At 34.1% G+C, this 23717-nt stretch overlaps 1 protein-coding gene across 4 annotated transcripts; it reads right to left on the bottom strand.

Moving 5' to 3' along the window:
• Positions 1-258: 258 nt before the first annotated feature.
• Positions 259-22959, bottom strand: LOC115967448. Of its 4 annotated transcripts, XM_031086540.1 has the most exons (32): positions 22710-22959; positions 22463-22636; positions 22115-22210; positions 21781-21850; positions 21445-21578; positions 20726-20866; positions 20488-20645; positions 19088-19256; positions 18710-18808; positions 18053-18130; positions 17907-17966; positions 17639-17796; positions 17239-17440; positions 16109-16228; positions 14230-14315; positions 13995-14099; positions 13678-13776; positions 12832-12920; positions 11946-12094; positions 10318-10461; positions 10120-10227; positions 9682-9792; positions 8392-8499; positions 8180-8290; positions 6003-6175; positions 5383-5839; positions 4872-4979; positions 4693-4751; positions 3564-3948; positions 1160-2683; positions 768-975; positions 259-674 (listed from the first exon to the last, which is right to left on the bottom strand). In XM_031086540.1, exons 1-32 carry the CDS (start codon positions 22818-22820, stop codon positions 574-576), a joined length of 5895 nt encoding a protein of 1964 aa, XP_030942400.1. In that variant the 5' UTR covers positions 22821-22959; the 3' UTR covers positions 259-573. The 4 variants fall into 4 exon arrangements, with proteins under 4 accessions (XP_030942400.1, XP_030942401.1, XP_030942403.1 ...); XM_031086541.1 differs by lacking the exons at positions 22463-22636; positions 22710-22959 and having other exon boundaries at positions 21781-21924; positions 22115-22205; XM_031086543.1 differs by lacking the exons at positions 259-674; positions 768-975; positions 1160-2683; positions 3564-3948 and adding an exon at positions 3967-4160.
• Between the last annotated feature and the right edge of the window lie 758 nt (positions 22960-23717).

Below are 23717 nucleotides of genomic sequence, written 5' to 3'. Positions count from 1 at the left end.
ATAGAAAAATAAAAGTTTGAAATGCTGAAAATATTATAAAATAAGATGATATAATTAACAAAGTAACTTTTTAAAATAGTAAAATAGAATAAAGTAACATTTCCTGATACTAATGCTCTACGTGCGTGTGTTATTTCTTGCCCAAGAATCCGATGTATTCTCGTGGCAATTCTTGCTTGCATAGACTATCAAAGAGAAATAATAATAATAATAATAATAATAATAATAATAATAGTAATAAAAGGTCACAATCTGGAGTGAGAACCAAGGGAACCTCTGACAAGATTTCATTTCTCCACGAAACCACAACAATCATGTATGGAGACAAAAAATAATTAAGTGGCCCATCAATGAAGGTGTCTTTCTCAAATATAGGGTAGTCCTTAGAATCACAAAAAGAGTGGCTAAACAAAATGCCACAAATATATAAACATGCCACTTTTCTTCTTTTTCTTTTTTTAATATTTTTATACACGCATTCTTTTGTACATTCAAAAAGATGCAACGATGTTGAAAATTGAAATATCTACACAATTTTAAGCCTACAGAATTCAGCATTATCCACAATTACTTTTACATGAAACCCTCCGACTGTAACAGACGTGGATAGACAAACGATACTACATGCTTTAAGGACTTCATTGATGCTTTCAAAAAAGCATGGCCTTCTGTTGCTGCATGAACCGAACAGTGACAAAGTTATAATTTGCAAACCAAACCAAACATAAGAGTTATCTGATTATCAGAGGGATGAAAAGATTAAGTACCTCTTATCAACAATTTCAGATCCTTGGAAAAATCCTCAACTCGCCCTAATACAGGTCTTATGCCACAAATCTGTAGAACACAAAGTTCCAAATACAAAGCCATTTCCATTATTTGCAGCAATAGGCAACAGACACCCTTGATTTCTGAATGAACCCGATCCGATTTGTTGGCCTCACACAGCTCAGTAACAATAGCAATGGCTTGATCCTGCATTGGACATGTCCAAAAGGTATGATCTCTAGGTTACTTGATGATTTCATTTTATATATTTTTTGTCAAGAAAAAGTATGCTAACAAATGGAACACATCCAAACCTTGAACCAAAAAAGCTTCTAAATCCCATTATGTTGAGATGGGACATAATGCAAATAAAAGAATACCTATACCATACCTGTAAACCATGTAAAATTTCTGGCATTGGAAGCTCAGGAAAATGAGCAAGATCGACAAACCCCACCTCCTCTGCCCTTTTCGTAGCACCCTCAGATTGTAAAGAGAGAAATTTCAGAATAAGAAATGTGATTCTGTAGATCTGTAAGGCAACAGCATCAGAGAAGCACGTTGGAACAGTATTTGCTTGATCCTTGGTTATCAGTGCAGTTGAGACAGCAGTGAATTTCTGTTTTGACACACAACCAAGAGGTGAAAGAGCAAACCATCCATTTTTGCTTTTGATAAATGGTGCTTTCTTGCACAAATCAAAGTCCTCTTTGAGGGTAGGGGGACACAAAAGAGGGGCACCCCTGATGGCCGATTCTCCATGGTGTTGAGTTCCCCGGCTTATAAAGGCCAAGAGATGGATACTTTTCTCTCTTAACTGTGAATCCATTTCTTTCATGGCCTTAACCCATGAATTCCAATGCTTTGCTAGCACACACATTAGCATCAGGGTATGCTCTGTTTCTTCAAGAGCAGCCAAAGAAGTTTGTGTCCTTTGAGCCCGAGGTCTTTTCTTGTCAGGATCATCAGATGGAAAGTCTGGCGCATTGAGATAATAAGAAATCATGTAAGCTTTCTCTGAAAAGAAATACGGTATCACATTGTCCACAACATCAGTGCAAGTAGAACTGTCTCCTAAAGATTGAATCATAGCCGTAACCACGGCCAAGCCAAGTCCCCAAATGTGTTGAGGCTTTTCAATTTTGTCAGATGCGGCGGAGATACTCCCCTCACCATTAATTGAGGAGGAAGATCCCCCATCCAAGTATTCAGAGAACAGAACCCTCAGAGAAGTAAGAAAACCCGAATTAAGAAGCATCACAGCACCTCCTTTAACACGTGCCAGGGTCAGAAAGAACTTCAATAGTATGGGAATAGATGCAAAAGAATTTTTATCATGAAGCTTCAGAATTACATGCTGCAACTCAAGATGAGTCTGTATGATTGGAAACCAAGTGTCAGGTGTCAAGAAACTTCTTAGTATGAAATCCATAATCGTCAGGGAGAGGGTGCAATGCTCAGCAGTAGTAATGTAGTTGCAGAAAATGGGCAGTAGCACAATAGTTGCATTTGAAATCTTAGCCAAGTCTTCCACAGATTCCATGTCTGTCACCCCACCTAAAGGTGAATTAAGGCAAGTAAACTCCAAAGTTGAAAGAACCAACACAAGTAATAGCTCCATTGTTGTGTTAACCTCTGTAATTGATTGCCTCAAGTCACTCAACACTTTAAGACCAGAACCTGAGGTTTTTAAGACAAGTGTACAAGCATGCAAGGATAAGCTTTTATGTGCAGATCTCATAAGATGGAGAAGTAATTCCGCCTGGGCTGCTAGAAGACAAAGGATATCTTCAGAGACAACCAGAATTGGAGCTAATGATTCAACTGTGGCATAGAAACATTGGCATATATGATCTATACATGATAAAACGAGTCGATCAGGGATCTTTCCTCCAATAGCTTTTCTCTCTGTTGACTGCATGAAAAGGTAAAAGTGAATTAATAATCTGAAATAGTGCAAATTTGCAAAAATTAACATTGTGGTTTTTCAAAATACATTTGAACCATGAAAGCTATAAATCAAACCAGGCATCCATCAAGGCTTAACACATTAGGAGAATCAAATTTAGGTGTCCACGGAAGAAAGCAAGAGGAGTTTCTTTGTATGTTAATACCTAAGGTGTGTATTATATAGAAATGATTTCACTTTGTTGAATACCAAGATGTTTCTCCGTGGTGTAGAGTCTTTAGAATTAATTATTTTCATGCTTCATTTAACATTACATAATTACCCTAGGCAATTATGAAATGTAACTTGTATGGAGCATGAATTCACAATAGCTTACTGGTAGAAAGAGAGGAAGATCTAAATTGCAGAATTATTATAATCTCTATGTTTCTATCTTACAAGCATCAATTTATATTGGTTACTACCAGATCCTTCTAAAAATTTATCCCACACTCCACGTAAAAAATGATGGGTGATACAGCAGGACTTTACTTTTCAATTGTCTATAGGCCCTGGTGTCTCACTCACATCTGAATTCTCAAAGCATCACTTTTTACAGAAAAACAGGATAATAAGGAATGATGTTTACTACAATTAATGTGTTTATCACATACTGCAAAACTTCCCAAAACACCAAAAATTAAGTTGCACAGGAGAAAACAATCCCTCAGAATATATTAGACATAATATTTAACGAACATGATCATGCTTTCACGTTTAACTTCTTAAAACATAAACATTCAACCCTTTGCAAATTTGTATGTTTTTCTTACTAAATCCAGCCATTGTTATGTATTTCTAACTTTGGAACTTAAATATAAAGGGCATTAGAGTTCTGATTACTCACATCATCCTCATAGACAGTTAAAACACTTATTAATGCTTTCAATGCAGAATGCTTTGAACTTGAAAGCAATATCATCGAGTTTGCATCCCGCATGCAATGCAGCATTGTTTCTGCAATTGTTTTTGATGCTTTCCATTCTGAACAATCCCACATATCTAATCCCATATCTGCTGTGAGGCGTTCGAGGTCAAACAAGTAGACATCTTTGGAAGTTGCAAAAAGGTCATCATCATACTTATGATGATAAGTCTGCAAAAGCTTTGATTCAACAAGATACTGATGCAGTTCTTTGAATGCTCCAGGAGCAATTTTACGGCCTTCAAACTCTCCTTGTAATTGATAATAAAGATCACTAAGAATTAAAGTCTTTAGCTCCTTCCCTTCACTGGAAAAAAAAAAAAAAAGATTTGTTTTTATGCTGCATCTAAAATACAATACATTGTGTAAGAAGAAATACCAAGTGATAAGAAATATACAAAAATCTTGTCTTTTAGAAAAAAATAAACAAACTTCAATATTCAATAAGATGAGCCAAAGAACTTAGCCTGAAATTGAAATGCTCGATGTCATGTCAATGTCTAGATAATCTCCCCCAGCCTTAATCAGTAGAAAATAGTTCAATTCTCCAAAGAAAATTGGGAGTGCCAACAAAAACCAGATGTTACAGGTGGATGTATCTATTTAAAATTATATACCTAATCAAGGCAACATCGAGAAACAATCATATACATGATTTTACACACACAAACAGAACCACAAGGAAAATAAGTTGCACAAGTAATCCTCACATATATATTAGGTATATACTTCACACAATAGAATCACATACACATGAAGGGTCGCAGGTCGCTGCCAAAATAAACTTCAGTATAACAGGAATAGTTCTAAAATACAACAGATAAAGAAATTTTCCTTCAAAAGTTTTTATGAAATATACAGGACCATTTTGAAGGTTACAAAACATCTACAGTTGCGAGGTTTTAATACCAAATTCCCCTCCCCCCAAAGCCAGTCTTCTTTATCATTTCATCACTTCTTGAAGTAGTAATTAGTAAATTACAATTTTATGCATTTAGATCAGAACTATATGATATTAGATCAGAACTAGATGATTATCCAAATGCTCTACCTGTAACCACGCTGAGAATATTGAGCCAACAATTCAGAAAAAGCAGGCTGACAGCTCAACTGCAAACAGGAAATCACAAACAAACCAAGAGTAAGATGTTAATCCCAGATGATGATATGAAAGAAGAAACAACTTTTAAATAATAAACCAACACAAAAATGTCAGAGAGAGGACCAAACCTTTTTTGAAATGACAAGGATCTTCTGAAGTAATGATATAGACAAAGTTCCTGAGTCATTGGTTGCTAGTCTACCCATCACATGCACAGTGAACAAACTTGCAGCAACCTGTAAAGTTGTGACTCAGTACAACAATTCTCTCAAATTTTGAACACATAGAAGATAATATCAAAAGGCTGAAACAAATATTGAGGAAACATACCACTCATGCACGCTAAACCATTATACAAACAGAATAAGTAAGTCAAGCACAAATATTTAATAACAAAAAGCACTCATATAGTTGCCTGAAGATTTGTGAATTAATTGAAAAGTCAACTGTTACAGCTTATGTCATAAGTTCTTTTAACCCTAGCTCTGTGCTCAATACATATATAATGCAAAAAAAAAAAAAAAAAAGGTTCAAGAAAAGGGAAACTAGTACGCAGAAGTAAATAACCAATTCTCAACTGCTACTCTGTCTAAATTAAAATATTATAATTAAAAACATAAAATTGGAAGTAAAGATCACCTTTGCACGGAAGTATTTTTCATTGTCATATTCACAAGAAGAATATGACTTGATCAGATTGCCTAAAACAGAGCTCTCACACCAGCTTGACACAATATCTTTTGTAGCTTTTGATTTTTCAATGTTTACTGCAATTTCTATCCTGTCCTTTGATTCAGCCGTATGCTTTACAAGTGATTCAGCATGTGACAATTTTTTCTGCAGGAACATCTCATACGAAATTATTTCTAATATTGTAGATTGGCATCGATATTTGTATGCCAAGTTTAGCCCCCCCATCTCAGTCAGATTTTCAAGTGGAGGATCTTTAATGCCAGCAATTAGTGAAATAGTGTTGGACAATTGCTTCCAGAAATTTTCAGAGCTCCTCAGCACCGACAAAATTTGTGTATACTGAGCAGCCCCTTGCCACAAGGCCTTGATTAAGTTAAGTATATTCAACAGTATCCGGGGATTGCTGAAGATAATAAATGAAAAAAAATCAGCAAATCAAATGTAAATCTAAGAAAAGATGTAACCATATAAATCTTGTCAAACTGAAGCCGTAAAATATAACAATAATAATAAAAAGACCAAAAAAGAAACCAGAATAAAAATTAAAAAGACTACAAAATTTATACTTGTTGATCAGATCATTAGCCCTATCAACATAGTGCAGGAGTGCATCTACAAGACTTGAATTCTTGGAACCCTGTGACCCAGCTTCTTTTGCTGTTTGCTTCAAACTATCAACATTACTATCCTGGACATCTGTACTCTCTTTAGCACCAAATACATCAACAAGAAAAGCAGGCTGCAGAAAGAAATCATATATTAGGAAACAACGCTAGAAAAAGCAAGAATAATGAAGATGATGGACTAAATTAGGGGGGAAAAAGAATGAACCAAATGATTTACACTAAGGGCATAGCTTGCCAACGAATGAGCTAAACTCAGTGAAGAGAGGAACAATTTTTCTTTTACAAAATATTCCTTTATACATTACAGTTTATAAGATCTAAAGTGTTAACAAAATTCCTAGTGAGTGGATGAGTACTTTAATACCTATTTATAAGAACAAGAGGGATATTCAAAACTATACAAATTACCATGGAATTAATCTTATGAGTCACACTATGAAACTTAGGAAAGAGTAATTGAACATAGGTTAAGACATGAAAATATCGGAGAATCAATTTGGTTTTATGCCAAGATAATCTACCATGGAAGCTATTTTCTTACTTAGACGTCTAATGGGAAAAAAATAGAGGGGCACGTAAAGATTTTCATTGATTTAGTGAAAGCATATGATTGGGGGTCCCTACAGAGGTTATGTGGTGGATTTTGGAAAAGGAAGGAGTTCCTCTAAGTATATATTAAATTGACTAAGGATATGTACAAAAAAGCTGTAACTAGTGTGAGAACAAGTGGAAGAATCACATGTGAGTTTCCTATCACTATAGAGTTGCATTAAGGATCAGCATTAAGTACATACCTCTTTTTACTAGTGACGGATGAACTCATAAAATCGATCCAAGAGGAAGTCTCTTCATGTATGCTTTTTGCAAATGATATAGTTTTAGTAGATGAAACTAGAAGTGGAGTTAATGCCAAGTTAGAAATTTGGTAAGACACTCCAGAATCTAAAGGCTTTCGATTAAGTAGGACTAAAATAGAGTACATGAAATGTAAGTTTAGTAAAAACAAAACATAAACAAAGGAACAGTAAGACTTGATGGTTAAGAGATACTAAAGGCTGACAGTTTTCAATATCTTAGATCAATAATTCATAAAAATTGAGACTTGAGAGATTGAAGAGGATGTCAATCATAGGATAAGAGTAGGGTGGATGAAGTAGAGAAGCGCATCATAAGTATTGTGTGATCATAGAGCACCTATAACTTAAAAGAAAATTTTTATAAGACTACCATAAAACCAGCTATGCTCTATGGCACTGAATGTTAGACTATTAAGAAGCAACATATTCATTAATTAGTATAACTGAAATGAGAATGTTAAAATGGATAAGTGAAAATACATGCAAAGATAAGATTCAAAATGAGGAAATTCGCATAAAGATAAGGGTAGCTCCTATTAATGAAAAGATGAGAGAGAATCACTTAAGATGGTTTGGTCATGTTTAGAGGAGAGCAAGTAATGCACCAGTAAAAAAGAGTGAGTTGATCCAAGTTGAGGCTTTGTTGTTATTGTTGGTGTTGTACTACGGTTTATAAGCAGTTCAGTATATAAGCTTTGACTTCGCTCACAATGTGCCAGAACCACAAACTGTTTAACTTTGTCAAGCCAAAAAAAGGTTTATATAATAATATAGGGAAACATCTAATCTGAAAAGACCAGAACATCTTTTATCTTTTATTAGTAAATTATGCAACCAATAAGTCTTGAACCCATGACCCCACCCTCCAACCCATGTTATGGGGAGAAGAAAGTGTGAGTTGGGCTATATAGCTCATTGGCAGATCAAAACATCTTATACAGAGATCCATGCTATCTTACAGAATCTATTGGATCTACAATGTTTGAAAACCCAATAAGATTACTGTTTAATCTGAATATATGTATAGGTAAAACCCTGTACGTTTATAACCCGTTGATATCCAAGATAATGATAACAGAGAAGAATTTAGTTGTATAGCAACACCACCAGAATAGTTAAATACAACATAATAATGTTGGGACCAATCCTGAACAAATCAGATTGAATTCAGAGCCTGTAAACTTGTTATCCCATACACTTACAAATTAAATTCAAGCAACAAACACTTTTTAACCTCAAAATAGTATACAAGTTATCAACCTGATAATGCGCTGCAGAAGTAAGCACATTTACTGTGGCAACGAAGAGATCTTCATTACACACTGACTGCTTAAGTAGTATGTAGCTTATAGAATGCCTCAAATCTGTAATCTAAAACCGAAAAGTAATCAAAATTAAATTAGAAATTACAAAAAATTTATCTGGTCAATTAAATACAGAGGGAAGAAGGAGAATAAGCTCAAAATGTAAACCTGCTTATCATCCAAACGAAGGCATGCACTTCCAACCAAATATTGTTGTAAATAATCTGCCATGATCAACAATACTGACAGTACCCTAGCAGCACCAACTTGGATTGCCTGAATGTACAACTCAAAAAGAATTCAGTAAAGCTACTCAACAATAAAGTACCATATGAGATAACTTTGATGAAAACAGAAGAAAAATGGATCTACAAAAATACATTGGATTATTTATCAATGGTTAGTCAACATAGAGATGCACAACTAAAGTCATGCAGGAAACACAATCAAATAACAACAGTCATGAAACTCCATGTCCAATCAGTATAGACCATCGGAAATTACATGCATACATAGTATATGCACAATGCCAAAATCCAAGTGGCAGGAGATCAAGGGCGGCTTCACATATACTTCTGGGGTTTAAATGAACCCCCCTGAATTGAAAATATATATATATAATTTTTTTTACTAGTTTAATTTACTCTTAAAAATATTTTTGCACACCTGATCATAGATTAACCAAGGCCAAAATCAAATAACAACACAAATCACAAATCCCTCTCTCATGAATCTCATCTAAACAACACAGAGTCGCTCTCTTTATTATAAATTTATATTACATGTGTGTAGGTGTATTTGATACTGATTATGTGCGTTTATTTTATTATTATTGTTGTTGTAATGTTATTTGTGTGAGTTGTGATTTGTGTGAATATGTACATGTATAGTATAAATATAATATAACTTTATATAATTTAATAATTAGGAAATACAAAGGGTTTGTTACATGTGTGTGTATTGTTATCATGTTATAATAACTTATAGTTATAAGTTAGTGATTCAAGAAAAAAATAGTAAAGTTAGTGATTGTTAAAGCATGCACTTAGTGTATTATTTATGTATGTATGAATGAGTGTAATTGTGTGGGCAAGTGGGTCGAGTTTTTTCATTTAGTTTAATATTTTTATAAATAAAAAAATGACAAATAGATAATGACAACTGCATAAAAATAAAAAGAGACCGCATAATGCAAACATTTTCCCACAAATCTTTAATTGGATGATTTGGATGAAATGCTTAAAAAGAGAAATGCAGATAAGGAACTAATTATACGTATATAAATAAATAAATCTTCAAAAAATACAGCAAATTTTTGTTATGAATATGCAAAAACACATGACGTGCAGGGATTCAAATTAACTGCATCATTTAATAAACAGAAGATTAATAAAATACTAATAGAGGCAAATAAAAATGTAAGCATGATTACTGGATGAGCAAGGACAAAGCACATACAGGGCTGCGAAAATATGATATTAAGGATGTAACAGCATCAACAACAGGAACTGGTTTGGTTGTACATGACAGCACTGCTTGATGAAAGACAGAAAGGCTGGAAGATAAATCCTGGAAAATTGACAGAACTGTTTTTCAACTTTTGTATTTCAAATTATATGATTCACAAAATCAACCACAATAATTTAAATGAGAAAAATATCTACCACAGATGCGGATGATAGATTTCCAAAATTATAGTGCAATAGTGAGTCATGTGAACTTGAGACAGCAATCTTTAAACAAAAACATATTACATCTATTTAGCATTATTACAACAAATACAATATGAAATGCTACTTCAAAAGTCTTTCCAACTTGGCATGCCAATCTCCCAGTCAGGAAAAGAAGCCTTTAGCATGTCAATCAAATTGCAATCATCGGCACTTATATAGATACCTTTGAAAATTTGGAGAGCATGATGAACAGAATATCTAATACAGAACCTATAGCAAGCTGTAATCCTTCAATCTCCATCAATTCAAAGAGACGGCTAACATAAAGATTCTGCAGGAAAAAGTTCTCACATTCGTTAGGAGATTAGAAATATAGTTTTTCATGGATGAGTAAAATCAGTAGAGACAGAACATGGCTGACCTCTAAGGATTGTTTAGTTGTACAAATAATTCGAAAGAGTGTGCCGTGGATAGAAGAATCACAAAGTAACATATCCTGGATAATGTCGCCCAATCTTTCATAGTATGCGACTGATAATATGCATTTTTTCATCACTTCTAGCACCTAAAACAGTAAACAAATCATCAACATATCATGTTATTTAAGCAAAGTCTGCAACTAATCAGACCCCTTTAAGAAGTTCACAACAAACCAGGCATAAGGACAATTGTGCAGGCAATAGGACTATTTAACATGTATATGTCAAACCCACATTTAAAAGAAGACTTATTTCCAAAGTCAAAGAAAAAGACAGACATAACTATCCCCAGACAGGCCAGAGCTACATTTCATTGTCACTTAAACAAACGAGTGTCACCAATACCAGTGATTTTGAAAGCCAGAAAAGAGATGTGGCTAATATACGTACAATATTTTTGTGATTGCAATTTTATACATCCTACCCAGCAAGATAACTGTTGAAGATCTTAAAAGTTTAAGAACTCCAATGTTCATCCAAATTGGTAAATACAACTACATTGACAAATCAAACATGAAAGAATGAAACTATGTGGAACAAAATTGAAAAAGAAATATGCAAACAACAACAAAGCCTTAGTCCCAAATTTTGGGATCGGCTATAGATCCTCAACAAATTAGTCATGGTCAGCCACATATATTCTTTTCCTCCAATCTATTCTATCCAAAGTATCATACTAGTACACTAAGTTCAGTGATTCATCCATAATTATCCATTTATGATATTAGTTTGTCAGGCAAAAACTAACCAGAGTTTAAGGGAGAGAAAATATTTTCAAACCACGTGCACACTATTCAGATAAAAGATTCATCATAAAACAACTAGAATTTGAAATTTAATGGTAAATGCTCATAAGTAAAATTCATCATAAAACAACTAGAATTTGAAATTTAATGGAAAATGCTCATAAGTAAAATTACATTAGAGAAACGTAAATAGATGGATGAAACAAGATGAACAGGGAATAGCTCTCTGATCACTGTCACAACAAAAAGACCGTGAATCATGAGATAGAAATAACATGTGAACAACTGTTTAAAGAGAAAATTTGGTGGGAGAAATGAAAAAGTGAAGATGGACAAGAAAGGAGGGATATAAAAGTGTAAAGAAGGAAAGGATATTTTTTCCCTTCTATTTTTGGTATTAGGATGTAAAAGGAGGGAGGGGGGGAGAGAGAATCTTTTTGTAATTACCATAAACACTTGCAATTAAGGGATTAACAGGGAAGATTGGCAAAAGAACCCAAATCACTCATTCCTTCTAAGTTGCATTTCCAATTTTCCTCCCATCTTTTTTTGGGGGGTGGGAGGAGGGGGGTGGGATTTGGACTTCAAATTGACTATTTTATTAGATCCTAATCTTGGCTAATTATCATGAATAGACCTTCTTGTATGGCCCAAAGAGAAAGCTTAAAATTTTTGCAGTTTTGATTGCTTAAGCTACTTTGTTCTTGGACCTTTACCCGTCTGTTTAGTAATATTTCTACCAGTCAAGACTCAAGTTAGCTACTGAAATATAAACAAAAATAAGATCCAAGTTGTAGCAGCTTCCAAAAAGGTCCAAGGTGTACCTTCAGTGTTATTTTCCAACGGACATACTTTACTTTGTATTTCCAGTACTCATGACTAACTAGGACATACTGCAGAGAGAAAACGATAAGAGCCAAGAGAGAATCATCCTCTAATCCTGTTTCCACAAGCTGCATGGTAAAGTCCAGCACTGCAAAGGTTTTGAATCATGCATATCAGAATCCAGAGAACAAATAAATAATGATCATCAACAGTTTTTTATAGGTAAGTAAAATTTATTATGAGAGGGCTATGTGCTCATCAACAATATTACCACAAACTCAAATGATTTCAATAACAAAACGGATAATATCATAAGCATACTAAGTCATCGCAAATAATAATATGAACAGAAGTTTCTAGATCTCAGAAGAGCAAAGTGAAGCAAGGAAGACTTGACACATCAATATAATTGCTAGCCTGAGACAAATACAAGCACACACAGCAAAGAATGCGTGATTCGGCCTAGTTAGATCCACAAAGACTTTTTACTTATACACACACACACGCACACACACACATATTTGATATTGTATTTCACATTTTCATGCTTATGAAGTCATGTTAGAGTAGAGTACCTAATAGACAAAGTTCATTAAAAGGTGGTTTATAAAAAGGAAAGCAGTGAAATTTGGAAGTTTTTATATATATACACACAAACATACATACATACAATAAAAGGAAAGGGGAGTTGTAGGGACAAATGTAAAGGCAATACAAAGGGTTGCAAAAGAGATAAGTATTAATCAAGGACATACAATCATGAAAGAGTAAAATAGGGAAAAGAGTATAAGCATACAGAACAAACAGCAATGCTTAAAAAACAAAACAGGAGGTAAATATAAACACACTAACAGCAAAAATACAAGAAGCTAATAGCAACCATACCTGATATGGCCAATGGGTGGTCATTATCATTCTGCTCACAGTCAATTAAAAGCATCTTTGCCAACTTTCCAGAAAGTAACCATGATCCACTACAAAGAAAGAAGAGGATAAAACCAATTAAAACACAAACCATAAATCCAAGTTTCAATTAACTAATTGAGTCCATATAAATTACATTAAACTGCACCCCTTACCAAGACAAAGGAAGCAAAAGATCAAGTCTTTGGCCTCACACAAAACAGAAGAAGAAAATCCCCATAAAAATGCCCATAGAGTTTATGGCCCAATACAACGAAATAGCAAGATAGTCCACAAAAGCAAAGCCATAAAGCTGCAATTAGGCCACATTAACCAATAACCCTTACATTCCAGCATAAGGCTTGGAGTCAAGAACAATACAGCTACCACCAATTACAATATTATTCATTATGCACTTAAAGTAGCCATAAGATATATGGCAGTAAAGAAGGCCCAAAAAATGTAGGACAAATAGATGAGTTAATACATATATCTGTATGTGTGTGCGCGCACGCTTCTATCATCAAGAATATTCAGCCTCATTTAATAAAGAAATAAAACACCTCAAAACCCATGCAAAGATAGTATGGCTAACATTTTGACAAGGTAAATGAAAGCTTATGTATAGCACACTCAAGGCTAAATTTTGACAAAATATTTAAGTCAAATTAAAAAAGAAAAAGATTATGAAGGACTTCAGACATAACAATGGAAAAGGGAAATAGCATAAGCCACTGAACTTAGGTAAGTATGCAATTCTGCACAATCTCATCTTTATATTTTGGTAGTTGAATCCAAAAGGCAAAAGGTTTAAGCTAAAGGATTCACCTTGATGAACTATTTCTGCCAATATCACGGACACTTGTCTCTAAAACCAGATCAAATATATTTGCCTTTAGAGCCGCCGCAGAAACATGAGATGGAGAACTGACCAGGAAAAATACATATCAACAATTAAGGTAGTAGTATATGTGTTTCAGTTTATAATCATAAACAATTCATGTGCAAAGCTTAATTTGTAATGAATAGAGGAACAACAGATTCTTCCAAAACATCATATTTTCCAAATATCATTATATATATATATATATATAAACCAATCACTAGCTGAAGACACATTTAATACATGGAGGGATCTCGCATACCATTTCAACAACTTTCCTAAGATCTTCACACCCATGGACATCAGAGCAGCACTATTGGAATTAGGAGACAGATTTCTGACCAAAGTGCAGATGATCTCAACCGCCCTGCAGTGAACACAAAGACAACCATCTCCAAATTAAAAAGAAATATAGCCATGAAATGCAAGGCACCAGAAAATGAACTCAGGAACGGCAAAAAAGAAAAGGTAAAAAAAGATCCAGATTGCCTAATTACCACACATTCTTTTCCAATGTTGCAGTCATGCCAGTTTCTGGCACATGCAATAAGCTGCCGGTCTCCATTAAAGAAAAACACACATCCTACATATAACAAATTGAAGGAAAAATTCATGACAATAAAATTGAAACAGGAAAAAATAAATCAAACTATTGAAAAAATAAAAATAAAAAATACTACTGCTTGCCTCATAAAGCATGAACTTTATTTAGCACTAGGACCCTTTTCCAATATGTTTATCTACAGATCCAAATAAACCAAGCTATGCACTGGGCTGTTCTCAACTCAGTCAAGCTAGACTTGTTCAAGCCAAACTCGGGCTTTAGCCAAACTGAGGCAAACATGTTCAAGCTCAGTCCATCATATATGTACGGGCTTTGGCTTGCTCAGCACAACAGATAAGCCAAATGTCTGAGCAGGAACATGGGTGTCATGCCAAAAGAAATCAGAACATATGTTCTTGATAGGAACCAGAAGAAGTAATGGAACCAACATCTCCAAGATACCAGAGGCAGAGCCAACAAGAAACAGCAAGCAAGAAACATAATGATAAAACTTTAGGAACCAAAACCAAACAGCAATCTTCATAAACTCAAAAAAAGTTCATGGTCTTTTTATTACACTCAGAATTGCTAGAATGAATATAAGTTACACAAAAAATATAAATTCAGAACACAGTTCCAGGAAAAATATATGCAAGGATTCTTTAACAGAAGCTGGGAAAAAAAATGGTCGACGTAAAGAATGCCTGCAACAATGAGAATAAAATAGAGTCCAAATTGATAAGTAAACATCAAGATTATAAAGTCAGGAAAGGGAAAGAGGCAAAGTAAAAGACAAAGCTGAAGTGCACTTAGTGCAGACTTTTATTTTTTTAAATTAACAAGTCACTTAAATGAAGGAAAAGAAAGGGTAGCCCAAGCACAAAATGCAGATCTTTTACAATTTTTTGATTGGTAAGTTAACACAAACGCAATGGATCTTGAACCCACAACCTCACCCTCCATCCCATAACTAATAACCATGGGATGAGGAAATCCCATTTGAGCTATAGCTTATTGGCATTGCATATCTTTTACAATTACATATTCCAAATTGAACTTTAAGGATATAAGGAACATGAGAAAAATAAAAGACTAATCAGTATAGAAACTGTGGAAGAAAAGATAAACTCAACATGCCACAGCAATATCAATAAGCCCATCAAAATCTCGGTTTATCATTGTTTGAGGAATGCAAACAAAAAGGCCATTTCAACATTAAAACCATGCTAAACCAAATCTCAGTTCAAGAATGCAAACAAAAGGCCATTTCAATAATAAAACCATACTAAACCAAATCTTTCCAAGTCAACTTGGTAGCAAATCAAAGCTTGACAACAACAAAGAAATAAACAAATTGATTGAATGAGTCAAGTCAGCATAGAAAGCTGAAACTAAAGGACCAAAGTTGTCTAACAGCAACACCATAACAATAGAGCATATCAATGAACTTCATGTCTAGTACTCAGATACTATATTGTAATAGAGGAATTTTAATGACTGAAGTGAATAAACAATAACCCAAATCCAGGCTTCAATAAATCAAAGTCTTATCAGATGAAAATAAGTATGAGAGGACAATTGACATTCAGGTTTATCCACATCCAGTACACCATCCAATGCAGCATTTTTTTTTGGATAAATTACACCATCCAATGCCATTTAACTAACATTTCCATATAACACCATATAGCAACCAACAATCTCAGGCAATAGTCCTCCAAACTACAGGAGAATTATATAACAATCACCTAAATATGATCTAACCAAATTAGTTCCAAATCAAAAATTCATAAGATACCAAACAATAGCCAGAGGGAGTAAAAACAAATTACCGTGTTAAACGACACCATTCGACAAAGCAGGTCAAGAGTAAGAAAAATTTCCTCACTTTTGTCCGGATACAGATCCTGCCCCAAACGGAGGAGCAATACAAGCACGCCAGATTGTGTATACTACAAAAATAGATACATATGTCAGCAGAAAGAATTAGCTGATATGAAATTGAGTTGAAAGACAATTGATCTAACTAAAACTTTTCCTGATTGAACACAGTTTCATAGTTCATTTGACTTCTTTAGTAATACTATCGTATTACTGAAATCATCTCAACCCTCCTAACTTCAGACAATCACCTACACAATTGTAATATATACACAATAACAGTAAACTGATTTACTTTATTTTATTTTATAATTTGATAGTTATGATGGGAGAGGGAGTATTTGAACAAACCCTAGACATCTCCATTGGAAACACCAAGATGTGTCTGTTGAGCTAGAAGGCTCTTGGCAACTAAGTAGTGGCAGGTAATTTGATGGGAGAAAGAGTAACATCACCAACAGAGATTAAGACTTTAATGTATAAAATACAACAACAAAACCTAAACCACCATGTTCTAAGAGCAAGGAAACAAAGCCAAGCAATATGTGGGAAAAAGATATTTGCAAAGTGATAAACCAAGTCATGTAAGATTAATGTGATGACATCAAGTGCATTGTGATGCTGTACCATAAAGATGATCACATAGCGGAACATGACTACATTTGTGAATGGGTTACACTCTATTGCATTGTGATGCTGCACCATAAGCATGATGACAGCAAGTGCTTTCATGGAAATCAGAAAATATCCAACAAAACTTTGTCGTAAAATATGAATTACATCCTAAATCTAATCCAGACAGATAGGTCAGTCACATCAGTATTAGTAGACTAGACCTTTTGAAAATACAACACAGAGACAGTATCACCATCATAGATTGGAAGCCAAGGAAGAAAGAAATTAGATATTCTATAGCAGCAACATCAAGAAATGCAGATTATAATTGTAATAAAATTATTGAAAACACTAAAAAGCAAGTTCAGATGTAAATTAAAGGAAACTTTTTGTTTCCAAGAATATCTAAAGGGCCTAACACAATAAAATCAGCAAACATAGATTAAAAATTTAAAACAATAATTACCTCCCATCGGACAAGAGCAGTATTCCCACCAATCATTTTCAAAATATGTCCACGAGTTTTACTAGGAATGAGTAAACCTTCAACTCCAGGAACATGCACTGGCAGGTGTGTTTCAACAATTTGAGAGACATTATCCACCAGGGAATCACTACTAATCTCAAACAGAGATGATATTCCAACTGACTTGTCTAGGAAGTTATACCTGTTGGCAGAAAGAACATATAAAAAGTAAGAAGCAGTATATTTTTAAATCAAAAAAAAAAAAAAATCGAGAATAGAGCTTATTTAATGCTACATTGACAATACAGATATTCTACATCCCCAGTAGAAAAGGGTATTTTATACGAAAGACGGATATACGAGTTGAAGCCAATGGGATCACCAAAGAAGTTTTACTTACACGCATTCTGCAGGCCAAGGTCCTTCACAGAGGGATGACAAAAGGCGAACAAGTTCCACAGTCCTAAAGGGAAATTCACCCTCTAAGTTGCAAAGAAGACACCGAATAGGACCGTCAATAAAACTTTCCTTGTCCCAGAACTGAATACAAAGTGACTCCTGCAAAATTCAAGAGAAAAATCTCCAGTTAGCAAACTGTGAACAATAGACTAAATGATTAGAAATATGAAGAATGACCCTGAAAAATAATAATCATTATACATCCAAACCTCGCCTCGATAAATTTTGTAAAGAATTTCCAATATCAAATTAAGGGTACTGTCCCCCATCTGCACCATTATGTAAATAGGATAAATTAGAAAAGGTACTCAGTGAATTCCTTACAAACTACTTGCAGATATCCATAAATAGTTACCTGAAGATTGATCTCATAAGATGCAATAAATGCAGAAATAAAAGTTCTTAAGACACTTCGATAGCCAGCAACAGGTCCCTGGGTAAGACACAGAAAAAGAAAGAGAAATCACTTCTTTTACAAAACCAATATATATACAAGAACTTGGAGGGAAAGTACACAAAATACCAGAACATGTAAGGAACAGAGTAAAGTAAATCAGATTCAAACTTTTTTGCATAAGTAATAAACTTTATTAATAAAGTAGGATATGTCATGCTCATGGTGATGAGCACTCTGGACATAAAAGAATTATAAAAAATTATGGGGGAAAAAAGAAAAAGAAAAAAAAAAGTGATTTTGTGAAATCTGTAAGTGTTGCTATTTGTAAGACCCCACACCCGGACCAATCAGAGTAAAAATCAGTAATGCTTCCAGCTGATCCTTTAATCTGGCAGTATCTTCAAAATACCATCAGATTAAAACTTAAGGTCAGACAATAGACTATATGTCTTCTTCTCCTTGGAATTTTATTATTAAAAAAAAAAAAAAAAAGGTTTATTATAGCTACAGGGTTTATAATGAAAAGGACAAACCAGTCAACACTTAAAATTATGTGGGAAAACTAGAAACCAGTCACTGTAAAACTCTTGGAACTATGAACTCAGAATAACTTACATCTGATTCCTTCAATATATCACTTTGAAGGATTTCAAGAAAATAATTCAAGGATTCAGCCTCAAACGCTTGGCGTACATAACCAACATGATCAATCTCCTGGAAAATAAAATAAGAAAAATAAAATGGTCAACATTTGCTTTTTAAAATAATAATAATAAATAAATAAAGCAACAAAGTTAACAAGAGTGAAGGAAAAAACAACATTTTCATACAAGACGTACAAAATGCTCTCTTAAAGAATTACAATCGAAAAGAAAGGAAATCAATAAACTTTACATGAATTTCGCAAAAGTGGATCCAAGTGCACAAGAAACATTTGCAATGTTCATACATCCTAGTGTAGCAAACAATACATCAATTGACACATCCACATACCATTAGTACGTTGTTTTCCTCCTTTCCTGGAAGTGATGAAATTAGGCAAAGAAATACTGCCCATGCTAGAATCAGAGGGCCTGAGTCTTTTAACTCAAATACGTTGAAACTAGAAATTAATGCATCCATCTCTTGGACATCAGTCAAGGTGAAAACAGAGAAACCGTTCCTGAGAAATTGCAAAACAGGTATTCTAACAATTAGAACAAACGTATTTAAAGAACAAAGAAAAAGCGAGTCAAATTAAAATGAAATGTACTACAAAGGATACATAATTACCATAAGAACATCAGATATTATATAAAGATTTAGAGAAACATGATATATCAAACTCATACAGATGAAACCCACTGAGTATCAAATAATCTAAATAACAATTACAACAGCTCTAAATATTACCACAAAATAGCAAATCAAATGAGGGAAAATAATATCAAATTGCATAGTTTCCAGTTACAAGTAATAGTCTAAAAAGCATACACTTCAAATTGTCTGTTATACATCTAAGCAAACCCAATCCCAACTGCCATGGAGAAATCTGCCGAGATTTTCCATTTCATGACTAATTGAACAAACTCAACACTGATCAAATAATTAGAGAACCAACTAATCTTGGACAGCATCCAAAAACTACTACTAACTAATCGACATTGGTGGAACAATTAATTGCTTTCCCCCAAGGCAAACACTGACACTAATGTCTAATTCAATGGTCATGCTGCCAACAATCTACAGTAGATAAGTTTGACACCAATGTAACGTCCATTTTGAATAAGAGCCCTCCATCTAAGTTTAACTTTCAACAAAAAAATAAAAACTCCCAACGGAGGAAGAAACACAGACATATATAGTAGATATTACATTTCCTTCAAATAATAAAAGCATCCATGTCAGCCATGGCAAAACATAGATATAAGTATAGGATACAAGCTAGATTTGTATGTCATACAACACATACCCACAGGCATACTGTACCTAAAACAGAGAGATGTCACCTGATTGTTGGAATTTCCTAAACATCTTTGATATGGCCTGATGTTATATGTGTATTTTAAAATCAATTAAGCTACAGCTTGAGATGATATCCTTGACATAAGATCTTGGAGGAAGAGACTAGAAAGTCTCTCATTAGTGCCTCATACCTAAAGATATTATGCAATTAAGCATTTTCAATTCTTTGACTTTAGCCTACTTTGTGCTTTTTATGCATATTGTAGTTTCTTTAATATAATTTTTCTGACCTATCCAAAAAAAAGAAAAATTACATATTACTAGGGTATTTGATGAATTTGACCAGCTTTTTTTCTCTCCAACAGATAAAAGACTCCTATGAACTTTACACATTAACCCCAAAAAAGATATATAAAATGTAACTAGCAAGTAACAACTAGGGAAAAAACCTGAAAGGCATTTCATCATGAACCATCTGGAGAAGAATTTCCAGGTCCAGGGTTTCTATAAGGATAAGGAGGAGCTGAATTTTGGCATGATGAGAATAATGTAGTGCTTCAGTTGATATAGCCAGCTTTCCAAAGTTACAAGTCCCAGATAAGATTCCCTGTGGGTTGATGTTACAAACAATGATTAGGATCAAAATAAAATGTATAAAACAGCACTCTCATAAAGATTATGATATACCTTGTAGAGGGAGCACAACTTTTTCCAACTTTCACCATCACAGGTACAAAATGACTCATAATACGCTAGGAAAAGAATGTCTAAAACCAAATTGTCTTCTGTCAGTGTCTCCTCGGCCCACAAGGTAAAAAGGTCAACATCCTACAAAGCGTCCCCACAAGTCAAGGCAGATGTTAAAAAGCCTAACTATGACAACCCATGGGATTAAAATAAGTAAGTAATTTTTTCCCATATAGAACATGCATGCATTGAAAATTTTTATCAGTTGTTGTCTATACCATATAGAATGGTTGTAGAAACAACAGAAATCCAAAAAGTTGCAGATATGTCATATGAGCACCATACCAAAATAGAATTGGACCAAGCCACTAAGGGAGAGTTACCCACTATGTCAATCTTTATTTATTTATTTGCTTTCTTTCTTTTAGCCATGACATAAACTCACTAGCCTGGATGTAATGAAAAACATGAAAGATGAAGTAACACATCATTTCAACACAATGAACTCTATATGTTCCATTGTACAACTAACCAAAAAGCAAAGACTAAACCAACATGTACCAAAAATATAACTCTGACGGAGTGCTTGTCCTTATAAAGACCCAACATGGTAACATAATGAATTAATGTGTGCAACTCACATATCTATCATCCTGGCACCCCAATTACACAATTATACAGGTTTTAAAGTAAGCGACACAGGTGGACATTAAACATACCATCTGCTCAGGGTGACTAGATGATAGAAGGTCTTCCAGTAAGGATATTGATTTCCTTTCAAGTCCATCAGAAATCAGCTTTAGCACTTCCTCCCTAATAATTTGACCTTCTTTGGAGCCAGTTCCAACATATACTGCATCAAAATTAGTACGATTATCAGTATGGAAAGTCAAAATTCAGCACCTATATGCAATATTTAAGAACTTGAAGTTAAGTCAAAAAATTCTAGGTATGGTTCAATCACTCTATGACACCATGGAAAAAAAAAAAAACAAATCTCAAAATTACAGAAAGGAAAATAACTAGGAATTATAAGAGCTCTATGATTTACTTACAAGCATGCATAAGAATCCTCCTAGTACATTTCAGTAAGCACTGCCGTTCCATGTAATACTGAAGCAATATCTTCATAACAACAGCAAAAGAAGTCAGACAAGTGGCCAGCAATGAAGAAATGCTTCAATACTAGCATCCCATATCTGTACGCAGAAAAAAGGTTTCACATGTACAACTCAGTTCTACTAAGTTGAGAACATTGACATCAGTTGGATAGCAACAAGAAAACCCCACAAAGACCTTTACATGCCCATCATAACTTGTATCCAAGATTTGGTGGTGCCCACATACTACAAAACGAGAACGAGAATAAAGGAAAATGAAGCTACTAACCACATGAAGATATTCTTGAACTACAGAATCGGCTCCTAAATTTTTGCCCTTTAGAGTCCTTTCAACTAGAATGTACGTTTGCACTTCATCTAAAGCCTGAAACAAACAATAAGCACCAATAGCGAATCAATAATCAATGACAATATCCGATATATCATATAAACATCATGAAATTCAACTAATCCAAATATCATTAAACTCACATTCTCCTCTGAAAATTCACATCATAGAAAACAATGTACTGAAAGACTCAATACTGCAACAATTATAGCATTGAAGGCTAGGTTTAGCAAAAACTACAAAATGAGCGGCAAAAATTGGCCAAAAAAAAAAAAAAAAAATTCTCACCAAGTAGGAGCTGATACGCAATGCCTTTTCTTTCAATTCAGGCTGGATAGTCAACTGGCGATCCCCAATCTTCACTGTCTCTGAATTCAAAGCCTCCTTCGATTTCTGATTCGGTGACTTGAAGCGCGACACTGTGTCCACGAACCAACCTCGGTTTTCCTTCAACTTCTTCGCCTGAACAAAACACAAAGAAACTCAATTCATGCACGTACACAATCAAATCGAGCGAGAGAGGATTAGGGTTTACGAGATTTGGAGGGAGGTCGGAGGAGAGAGAGGCGTTCTCGAGGTCGGTGAGGAGGAGAGAGAATGGGTCCCACCAGAGAGAGGCGTCGACGGACTTAGAGGTGGTCGCCATTGAAGGCGAAAGAGAGAGCTTGAGAGAGAGAGAGCCTAAAACCCTAGCAGAAGAGTGAAGAAGAAGAAAGAAGGGGTTATGCAATTTGATTTTTCGCGCTTTGAAAGTGAGCACTTTGGAGAGTGTGTGTGTGAGACTGTGAGAGTGAAAAAAACGCTACTAGAAATGGGTTAGAAATTTTTTATATTGGTGAATTTTTTTGATAATTAGATAATGGGGGGATTTAGGCCTGTTGGACACTGTATTTAAACAATAAATATTGTTATTTAAATACCACAGCATGTATTTTTATATATATTTTTATTAATATATATTTCTACAAAATTTAAACAATATTATTAGAAATCTCTTACTAAGGCCCTTAATGTATAGTTGTGCTAAGAGAAACACATGTTTAATCAATAAACTATTGAACAATTATGGTGATTCTCATTTCCTAATATGATAAATTAGTAAATTATATCCATAATTAAGAGTCTGTTTGGGATCTGCTTATTTTACTGAAACTGAAAATTTTTTGCTAAAACTCTTATAGACAAAAGTAAAAGTTAGCTGAAATAGTACAGTGAGACCCATGAATAATACAAAAAAGTGCAGTAGGACTCATAAATAGTAGTAAAAATAAGCTAAATAATAAAATAAGTTGACAAAAAATAAGCTATCCAAATGCAACCTAAGTTGGCTAGTTAGCTTTGAGTATTTGTTCCAATCTCAACCATGAATACTCACCAATGACAATAATATCATATGACAAAAATGTGATTAATAAGATAATATGTAACAACTAATCAATTTTATAATTCAACGATGAGTTAATATTATATGATTAAAATGTAATCTGGAAATTGAGAAAGTAACATAACTTAAGGATTATATCTTCTAATTAATATGGCTTGT

The sequence above is a fragment of the Quercus lobata genome, chromosome 11 (genome assembly GCF_001633185.2).
Source record: "Quercus lobata isolate SW786 chromosome 11, ValleyOak3.0 Primary Assembly, whole genome shotgun sequence".
Lineage (NCBI taxonomy): Eukaryota > Viridiplantae > Streptophyta > Magnoliopsida > Fagales > Fagaceae > Quercus > Quercus lobata.
The sequence above is the reverse complement of the archived record's forward strand: the minus strand, read 5'-3'. Positions and strand labels throughout refer to the sequence as shown.